Below are 10907 nucleotides of genomic sequence, written 5' to 3' on the forward strand. Positions count from 1 at the left end.
CATCTAAAATGTAATGGGTTCATTCTTGGTTATATCCCACTTCAATTTCAAGGCATCCATCAAGTGGAGTCATTTTTGCATTATCCTGCAAAAAAGCAAATAAGCAAATAAATTAAGAAGAACAACAAGCTCATTGGCGATGATAATCATTAAGATTTTCTTTTGGTAAATATTAAACTTTTGTTCTTTTGGACTATGACACCAGACAGATTCCAGACGTGTAATACCAACATTGTGCCACATGTGGCCGCTATACACCTCAGAATGAACGCCATTTTCTCTGCAGCCACACTGAGCACATGGCTTAGTTATTAAAGACTCTTAAAAGATACGAAAAATATTTTACATCCAATATACTTGGACTGATAATACTGCATTCAACATTCTCGCATTTTGAGACAATTTTTAGCATTGGTCGCCCAAAGGTTGCATTGTTCAGTAAATAGTGGGATAAAAATCAGGTGGAATAAATGTAAAGTTAATGTAAATGTGTGTGTAGTGTAATTTTAATGAAACAAAGCTGCAATTGCTACAACGGTGATAATTGTAGCACCAGCAGGTGGAAATAGACGTAACGCGGATCAGCTAATCAGCGCGCACACAGGACCGGATGTAACGTCAGAAGGCGGGACCTTGAACATATAGTCTGTTCACGTACTGTTGTAATAATAGGAAAAAGGAGTTGTCAGTTGGCTTAAGTCCCACGACTTTCCTCTCAAATCGAAACAACTCCCTCACAACCTTGTATTTATCGTGCAGACATAAGAAATGTGAATTACAGTGCTATTTAAACTCTGTAAACACATGGATGCATTTTCTTTCTTCAAAACACACGACCCCACACTGAAGTTTGAACGACGACGCGGGGGGAAAGTGGACCCTCCGACGAGCACGCGAACGCACCGTAAACCAAAACAATGGCGGCGCCCGTGAGCTCGGTGCCCCTCAGGCCTTATCACATTATCGTGTTCGGTGCCACGGGCTTCACGGGCCGGTTTGTGGTGGAGGAGGTGGCCCGCTGCGCCGCGGAGAGAACCGGGGCTGGCCCGCTGAAATGGGCGGTGGCCGGGAGAAGCAGAGAGCGGCTGGAGGAAGTGTTGGAGCGAGCCGCGGAGAGGCTGTGTAGGTGGAGACATGGCGGAGGGAGAGGAGATAAGGGTTGTTTTTAAGATGCTGACTGTGTGGTCAACTCTGGACTGACCGGGTCTCTGTGGTGTTTGTGGTCTGTGCTGCTCATGTAGCTGCAAGTCAACACTTTTGAACTTGACCCCTGAATATAGCTCCTTGTCAGCTAGCTTCAAAATGTTCAACAGTAAAACCGACAAGTGCTTTTACAATTATTTCATATCAATGAAGTGCAGCTAAACGCCGTTATAAAAGAATATATCATAATAATATTGGATATTTTCATCTTGGTAAATCAGAAATGAAGTCAGCTCAAAAATGTAACCGTGTTTGTTCTATAGCTGGAACCAATACTGAATGACAAACAGGTAGATTTCACATAAACGACATTTAGCTGCATGCACTTATACAAATATATAATTTAATATTAACATCTGACATTTTCAGCATGGTGCACAATAGCTCTGAATAAAATCTAGCTCAAAATTGCTTTGCTCACAGTTCGTTCCTGAGAAACTTAACCCTCAATTTAAAGGCTACGACCTATTATTGACTACTGTGATGTTGTTTATCAAAATGCACTGAAATCACGTCTTGTCCCATTTAACAAAGCATCTAATAGACTCTGGAGATTTACACTTGGATTTCCTTTCCTCACTAATCAATAGACAATGTATAATGCACTTAAATTGAATCCGTAAATGTAAGAGGACACGTTCACTGGCTGCAACTGATTCAAATGTATTCACTTCAATTATCCTTATTAACAACAATATACTCTTCCATTGAATTTGAATGATCAACTTGTTTAAAGCCCCATCAGACTGTAATAAGTCACCTGCTGATAGTATCTCCATTTCCTCACCTGGAACCCTTTTCTAACAAGAAGACAGGACATCTCTATAACAGATGGACGGCTATTGTTGTTCTTTGGCCACCTTCTGGCTGGAATGATTTATTAATGTGTTTGGTCTGTTATTGTCTGTTTCTTGTTTGCTTTTTTGTGTTGCCTGTGTGTACATTGTGATATCTGCTAGTATACCCTCTAAAAGGAGATGGTAAATCTCAAGGAGTTTATACGAATAAATAAATAGGAAACTAAAATGCTTATCATAAATTTAGGGCTACAGTCTGATGTTAACACACCATAAAAATCAGGTTTGAGCCGTGTATTATCCAGACACATGTATAACACACAGTGAAATATTTTCTCCTGTTTTTCTCAGCTATGCCTGAGGTGAGGACAGACACTGAAATCATCGTTGCTGATGTGTCTGTTGAGGAATCGATGGCCGCCATGTGTCAACAAGGTGTGGTGGTTCTCAACTGTGTGGGACCAGTAAGTGTTGGTTTTGTCAGGGGTTGAAACGAAGGGAATGTAGAGATGATGTTTGACACATGTTACATCGGAATAAAACCCACAGCACTCTGATCACGTGGTTTGTGTTTGAAACAATGCTGTCTCTGTCCCTGCAGTACAGATTTTATGGTGAACCTGTGGTCAAAGCTTGCGTTGAAAATGGAGCTCACTATGTGGATATCTGTGGAGAACCTCAGGTACTGTGTTAAACGTCTTTCTGTATTTCTCACCTGTTGGTTAATAATAATTCTGTGATTTGTTAAGGTTTTATGGATTTGAAAAATGACTACTCCTTAAGTCGACTTAAGATCAGACATTATTTGCATCTGTTTGTGTTTGACGTGCAAATACGATGTAACACATTTGTGTTTTTGTGCGTTTTTGGTCGTCCATTCTGAGCAGTTCCTGGAGCGCATGCAGCTTGAGTATCACACCAAGGCCTTGGACAAAGGAGTGTTTGTGATAGGCAGCTGTGGCTTCGACTCCATACCAGCCGACCTGGGGATTCTCTACACACACAGGCAGTTCAAAGGTAGGAAAAAAACAGAAGACATATGAGGTGAAAATGGTAAAATCAAAAGATGTACATTGCTTACCACAGCAAAAACACTTCAGTGGTTTCAGAGACTTGCGTTTATTTTTATTTTGCTCAAATTTAACACTTGCAGAAATATCTACTTGTCTCATTGAATACATTTTAAAGTTTTTTTAAATATCAACAAATAATCAGAAACAGTTTTTGTTTTGTTTTGATCTGATTTATACAAAGGCTTACAGTTACATTTATTTGAACTCACACATTTGATTGTATTTTCTGGTAAATTCTGAATGCACCTTGTTCTTCATCTTTGTCTGATTTCAGGAACACTGACGGCTGTGGAGAGCTTCCTGAAAATTAGCAGTGGGCCTGAGGTAGCCTTAATAACTACAACCTTTGCACTGCATGATAGGAAATGTAGTTTGATACACTTTGTTGACCCTTTTAAAAAGTAAAGTGACGGTATCTGATCTGTCACTAAAAAAGGCACAAGGCACAATGCATGACTAATCATGGATAGTACACATTAGAAAATACAAAACAGACACAAAGCTTAAACATATAACATTGGTTTACGGCACCTGACACCATGACAGCATTTAAAGTGCTCTCCCTCCTTTAACAGGGGATGTGTGGTCATGACACCACTTGGCAGTCTGCTGTGCACGGCTTCGCAGACAGCGGCTCTCTCCGCCAGCTGAGGAAGAAGTTTGGCTACAAGCCGCTGCCTGTAGTTGGAGCCAAAGTCCAAAAGAGGTAAGACTATAACTGAGCAATTACTGTCTGGCTAAAACACTTCACTTTGAATAATATCACCTTTATTTGAATGTGGAGCTTGGCCAGAAGTCCATTAATACAGGGATGTGTCATGTCTCTTCTGAACAGCAGGGAGAGATGTTCCCAGTGAAACTGATACGTCTTAATTCTTATTCCTGACCTACATTTGAATATTTGAATGCAAAGTAAATGATAGGAGTACTATTTAGCTGTGATACCTTCATTTAAAATATAGTGCAGTTTGAGCAAATGCAATCATCAGCAAATAAATGTAAGTTGATGAAATGTTATATATTGGAGTACATTATGTGGTACAAATCTTACCTTAAATGTTCACTTTTTGGAGAGAAAACCTTAATTTTGCCAAGTTAGTTTAGCCTCAGAGGCTGAAAGTAAGTTACTACATAAGAATCCAGCACAATTTGCAAACTGTTACTGTCTGTGTGGCTGCGACTTACATTCAGTGAGATTTTATTAGAGTGTGGGACCTGGCAGTGATAAGGGGAAAGATTTAAAGGACCATCAGTGGATGAAACGAGCTCCAACAAAACTGTGCTGATGCTGCAGGCAGAGTTAGATTTGGTGAAGTACACCACTTAGCTTTCTCTCTGTGTAATTTGTGTGTATCTGTGTGTGTTTGTGTGTCTGCAGGGGTTTTGTGTTTTTCAGTAAGGAGATCGAGCAGTATGCCATCCCATTCATGGGTTCTGACCCCTCCGTTGTCAAGAGAACCCAGCGTTTCCTTTACGATGAGGAACAACAGTTACCAGTAAGATTACAACAACACAGGCACTGAAACCATGGTTACAGTTTCTCTATTCATTACAGTGGTTGTTAACCCTAGGGACGTTTCTTTGTAATCACTGGTTACACTTGAGGTCTGTCCAAATGTAGAATGCTTTTCTTTCCTCATTAAACATTTAGCATATCTGGTACTTTGGAAGTATTTTGGATTCCTCCTCAGATTTCCCTCTGGCTTAGTAGAACAGCTTGAAACAGAGGGATGGTTTCCATGTACCTCCCTTAGTCTCAGGCAGGAATGCTTAATCACATCACTTGCATTATTCTGTATGTGCCAGTAGAACATCTGATTTTAAAAACACAACCATAAATGGTCAGAAATGCTCCATAGTCTTGGTGTTGTTTATGTTCTAAGCTGCATTACTGAAATAATTGCTGAATACCTAAATGGGTTCACATACACATGGCTGCTGGCAATGGTCTCATTTCACTTATGGATGGTTAATATGGGTGTTGCAGCAAACAGTAGAGGATATAAATAATGCAGGCACATGGGTTATATTTGTTAGGCCTCATGGATATTACACACTATTTACAAGGAAAGTGCAAACAGTAACTTTATTGATGGAAGAATTAACAACATTTTTCTCTTTCTTGTGAAAACACAAATTCATAAAAACCTATTTGCACATTTCCTCAATTACATTCACACAGGGGTTTTGCTTCTGCACCCTTTATGTTGTGCTCTGGTTTCATAGTAGCTTATGTTTTGCTGACTTCAGAATGATAATGCTGTGTAGGTGAGATTACACAGTTGGTTTCAGTCAGTTTCAGAATGTCTTACAAATCAAAAGATGAATTCTTAACAAGTAAAATGTCCTCAACTTCCAGAGTTAACCTGGTCTATTATGACAAGTTACTCATAGTCAGCTAACACTAGCAAACTTTAGATGGATATTTTTTGTGTAGCTTTGTATAACACTGTATTACAGTGTGATCAAATGTAACTGTAATATATCTTCAGAGCTTGGTATCATGCTTTTGATACTAGTGCTAAATCAATACTTTTAAAACAGCACCGGTGCCTAAATGATGTCAGAACTGATTCTTGCAGTCGACGGTAAGAATAGCTTTTTTTATAGCTTATACAAATTAGTGTAAAGTGTACTTAACTTAAATATGCAAATATAAATAAATGCAATAGAAAAATCCCATTATAATTCTATTTCAGTTTCAGTGATTAATACAACAAAATGCTCTCAGCTACAAAATTGATCAACTGTCTCCTCATCGCAGGGCCCACACTGATTTGCTCAGCATGTTGACTCGAGTTTGAGGAAGCTACTAGCTAACTGTAGGCTAATGCTACACACTGCCATGTACAGAGTGTGTTGCCACCAGAGTAAAGTGTAATGTTACTTATATGTGGTGATGTTAATGTGACTCAGGCACCGAAATGAGACACAGAAATCTGCATTGTGATTCAGCAGCAGCAGTGTAGGAACTGGTGCCTGATTTCAACCCTACACATCATCATGTGCTGGCTGTGATGTTTATGTAGGTCAAGTGCACTGTACCATGCAAAAACAATTATAGGACCCATTAGTGTTAGAAAAAGCTTCTGAGAAAGAGACCTGGCCAAGACAGTTCCGCAAACTACACCTGCTACCATTTCCTGCATGATAAAGTGAGTTCTCCTCATCTCACAGCTCATTGTGCCTTCCAACCCTGAGGCTCCATCACAGCACAATTTACAATATTTCCATGTTATCAATAATTTGGCACAACCTGTTCCAGGCAGTGAATTACCAGGCATGCTCTGCATCACTTTGCTCTGCCTCAGAAAAATAAAGCACCGCTTATATCTCAGTGTTCTGTGTCCCTGAGGAACACAGGTTTGGGACGCTGCATTAAGTGACACAAAAAGGTTGAATATTCACGGCACCTTGTCCTTCTTATCATATGTAAACATTAGTATATAGTACGTGGTTGGCTTCCTGCCGATGAAGAGCAAAGTCTCTGTTTCCCTGGTGCACCTGTAACTAGGTCAGCCATTCCAGCAGCTGTCACTGTTTTGATCAAAGCCAGAGACACAGGCGTTAATAAAAATATCTCATTACATTGTTTAGAACGCAATCTACCAGTGGAGTGGAAATCTGATGAGTCATCTGTAGTGATTCATCACTTTCCTCCCCACTGCCACATAACTCCCTGAGACATCTCATCTCATCCTGCCCTCTCTCTTCCCTCCTTTTTTTCCCCTTCCTCTGTTTTCTCCTCTGCAACGTAACAAAGTGTGACAGGGTTTGAGTATTTCCTGGATCCACTGTATCTCCCTCACCACCTGCCCTCCTCTCACTTCACTTTCTTCTCCTATCTCCTCCCCCTCCTCCCCATTCTCTCTCGGCGAACCACCTCTTATCTTTCCTCTCTCTCTGTCACCTTTAATTTCCCGTTCTTACATCACACATTCTCCCTCTGCTTCGTTCGTCCACAGCTGCAGTACAGCGCCTACGTCGGGATCGGCGGCCTCTTCTCCGTGGTCAAGTTCTTCTCTGGCGGCCTGATCTTCTGGTTCATGGCCAAATTCAGCCTTGGCAGGAGACTCCTGACCAGGGTAACTACGTCATCCTCCCAACAACTGCATATTATTGTTCATCTCCTGTGGTATTAAAGGGATAGTTTACAGAAAAATGTAAATGCACTCATTATCTACTCTCCACTATGGCGATGGAGGGGTGAGTGAAATGTTTGAGTCCACAAAACACTTTTGGAGTCTCAGGGGTAAAAAGTGTTGCAGCCAAATCCAATACAATTGAAGTAATAGGGACCCCTTCTTCTGACATAATAAAACAACAGAACAAAAACACAACACATCTCCATACTGTCGTCCAAGTGTCCGCAAACCCCAATATTCATATTTGACTCGAAAGTGTGTCTTTTACACCATGTTCTTAGCCTAAATATCCTCTGATAACCTCCTCTGAGCAGCGGTCTACATCTGCTAGCATCGCTACTTCTGGTAGTGGACTTTCAGGCTTAAAACATGGTGTAAATGATGCTGTGAGTCGAATATGAATGTCGGGGGTTGCAGTTCACCCGCTCCTCCATCGGCATAGTGGTGAATAGATAATGACTAAATTTTCTTTTTTCGGTGAACTATCTCTTAAATGGTCCAGAGCAGATCTGTTTGGGAAAGTAGCCCCTTGGATGAAAAGTGGCAGCTTCAAGACACTGACTTAAAATGGTTATACCAGCATTTAATGGATGAACGTCACTGTAAGGTGTCAGTGTTTTGCTGAAAGGCTTAAGAGTTGCTTGTATTAAATACAGCAGCAGAGTGTGGAAACTACTGTGACACTTTAAGTAGAGAAATGTTTCAAAGCAACATGGATTATACTGTTTTAATACCTCATTTTAAACCAAGAAGTCAGTTTATGAGTTAAGGAGTCTGTGTGTTGAATAGTATTTGATTTGACCGTCTTGTCGTTCCCAAAGTTTCCATCCTTCTTCTCCTTTGGCGTGTTCAGCAAGGCTGGTCCAACCACGAAGCAGGTGAGAGAGTTTATTACTTCCGCCAGGGAGGTTATGTTTTAATCTGCATTAGTTTGCATGTTTGTTTGTTTGTCATTCTGCAGGATTAGATGTCGCAGGTCCCAGACAGGTAACCTTGCAAACCGTTATCCTGATAAAAAGGTCACAGGAGCAGACAGGAAAACATTAGGCTGCTACTGCGTTGACTCCTCGCAGCAGTGTTTAATCTGTGTCTCCATATGTGAGAGCGGCAAATAAACATCTCTTTACAAAGCTTTCTGCTTTACCATATGCAATTTCACATTTTGGTAGATTTAAAAGTGTCAAATTAACCGTACACATGTAACCATACTTAAGTATTCAAAAACTGCTCAATACATTTTTTTATTAAATTAGTTGATTTATATATTTTTGGTCAACGAAGAATTATTCAGTTACAATTACAATTCTATTTATTTACTTGTTTCCTGGTACAGTAAGTTGTGCTGTCAAAGCCTGTTTGATTCCCGATCGTCTCGTCAACATCCTCTCTCCTCATTCATCTCTCTGTCTCTCTCAGATGGAAGACACCTGTTTCAGCCTGACGTTTTTCGGGGAGGGTTACTCAGAGGACACCGACCCCTCGAAGGGCCGACCCGACGCTAAGATCTGCACTCAGGTCATTGGAGCAGGTAACACGGCCACGGCTCAGCCGACGTGTGGTACAATGACAGGCTTCAATACAAGTTCATACCATTCCATACCAGTTAACTGTAGAGGTAGAGACACTGTACAAGTCCCAAGTCATTTTCTAAACTGTTGGGAGCTGGTGCTTTTCTCGTGGACTATTTTTAGCTGCGGATTAATCTGCATGTGTGAGATTGTATGGCTGCTGGGTGGTGTATGTGTGTTGAGGCTAAATAAGATAAAGTCTGTGTGTTGATGGTAACAAAGAAGCTGGTTCCCACTGTTAACTACATGTACGCTGTTTGGGGCTGTGCCTCAGGAGTTAGAGCGGGTCGCCGACTAACCACAAGGACGGTGGTTTGATATAAGTGTCCTTGGGCAAGATACTGAACCATGATGGCCCTGGTGTATAAATAGTCTGTTATAATATAGTATTCTTAAATCCCCTCGTACTATCCATGTAGTTTGTGTTGTAAATAGTATTTAAAACATTATCACATCTCTTCATCTCCATGTCTGCCTCTTGTTGTTGACAGAACCTGGTTATGTAGCCACCGTGTCCGCGATGGTACAAGCAGCTGTGACCTTGCTGAATGAATTGCACTCGCTGCCCAGGAGGTCAGTTTTTTTCCCCTTTTCTTTTCTTCTTTACTTTTCCTCCCTTTGTCATAATTGAGAAGATTTGCTCTTTATGTCTCATCTATTCTGTTTTCTCTCTCTCTCTCTCTCTCTCTTCTGTCTCCCTTGCCATTGACATTGACAGGGGGGGGGTGTACACTCCAGGAGCCGCCTTCTATAAAACCAGTCTCATCGACCGCCTCCAAAACCACGGCATCAAGTTCTCAGTCAGAGAGCACCAGTAGCACTTCAACAGTAACCAGTGAGCACAGTAAATGTTGCAGCATGTACAGATACAGAGTATTGTATTTGTCGTGGTATTGACTGGAGATGATACCTTTCCTCCAGTCAACATGACGACTTCTTACTGTTATTGTCATTGTAAAATCCTTGAACCCTGCATGTGTTGTTTTCACTTAAGCTGAGTCACTCAGAAGTTTTGTTAGAGCAGCAGTTAACACAACCATGTCATTTAATGTCAGGCCAGCTGAGACTTAAAAATAATCCTTTTCCTCTCTGTGTTCACCTGCAGAAACAGACCTTGTGTTTTCTGTCTCTGTGAAAGGAAAAAAATAGATAAATATTAAAAGGTTTCCTCTCAACTCTCTGAGATACTCTGCTGCTGCTTCTACATTTATATCTCTACATTTGTCCACAGTTAAGTAGTTAAATGCAGATGTAAAAAATGTACACATGTGAAATGTTGTTTTAGTAAATTATTAAGATGATTTTATGAATCATATTTTATGAAACAATATGTGCATTTGTACTTGAAATGTATAAACAGAGCAATAAATTTGAACAAGACCTGCCCAATGTTCAGGAGGATTCTTTGGACCAGTTTTCTTGAGCTTTGGGACTGATAGATCCAGCTGGTTAAAATGGGGATGGTTAACCAACAGGACATTGTGGTGGTCATCAAAGAAGAAGGGAGTGGTGATAAACGTAGCGTTCTCAAGCAACATCAAGAAGAAGAAGCTCGAAAAATACCAAGAGAATACCATCTAGAGAAGATGTGAAAAGTGAAGGCAAAGGTTGTGCCAGCTGTTTTTATATATATGTCATAGTAGATCATTATAAATACACATATAGAAATAGTGAACAAAATAAAATCTCATATAAATTCATGTTACATCGTTTTAGTAGGTTTAGGCCAAATAGCTGTCTTAAATATGAACTATTAAAGGCGTCTTTAGATAAAGAGAGTTAGAGGAACACCATTGATTAACATTCAGGTGGATGTATGGAGAAATATATAAGTAAAACTATAGAGAATAAAGTTCTCAAGATGGAGGAAGTAAATCTCAGAAATTGACAAATATCAAACTCTTCTTTCAAACCATTAGTAACACCGCATCTGTACCTCACTGGTGGGATGTTGCTCTCATGTTGGTATGCAGCGTCTTTCTACACAACAGAGCTGCGTGTTCTAAAACACCTTGTCTCATCAGAATAAACATTTTCCAAGTAGAGCTGCAGAGTGTCCAGGTTTATTTTCTAAAGCCTTTTCACCTTGGTTTGTGTACAAGAGACCTTAACCAGCTCCAA

General features: G+C 40.4%; 1 protein-coding gene across 2 annotated transcripts; it reads left to right on the plus strand.

Annotated features, from left to right (window-relative positions):
- The first annotated feature begins 917 nt into the window (after positions 1-917).
- On the plus strand, positions 918-10070 carry LOC133024408 (saccharopine dehydrogenase-like oxidoreductase). 2 transcript variants are annotated; one of them, XM_061091500.1, is made up of 12 exons: positions 918-1122; positions 2352-2464; positions 2602-2682; positions 2888-3017; positions 3348-3397; positions 3649-3779; positions 4452-4569; positions 7039-7158; positions 8040-8096; positions 8635-8746; positions 9278-9359; positions 9505-10070. In XM_061091500.1, the coding sequence occupies exons 1-12, from the start codon at positions 918-920 to the stop codon at positions 9602-9604; spliced, it is 1299 nt and encodes a 432-aa protein (XP_060947483.1). In that variant the 3' UTR covers positions 9605-10070. The 2 variants fall into 2 exon arrangements, with proteins under 2 accessions (XP_060947483.1, XP_060947484.1); XM_061091501.1 differs by having other exon boundaries at positions 1051-1122; positions 2607-2682.
- The last annotated feature ends 837 nt before the right edge of the window (positions 10071-10907 follow it).

The sequence above is a fragment of the Limanda limanda genome, chromosome 18 (genome assembly GCF_963576545.1).
Source record: "Limanda limanda chromosome 18, fLimLim1.1, whole genome shotgun sequence".
Classification (NCBI taxonomy): domain Eukaryota; kingdom Metazoa; phylum Chordata; class Actinopteri; order Pleuronectiformes; family Pleuronectidae; genus Limanda; species Limanda limanda.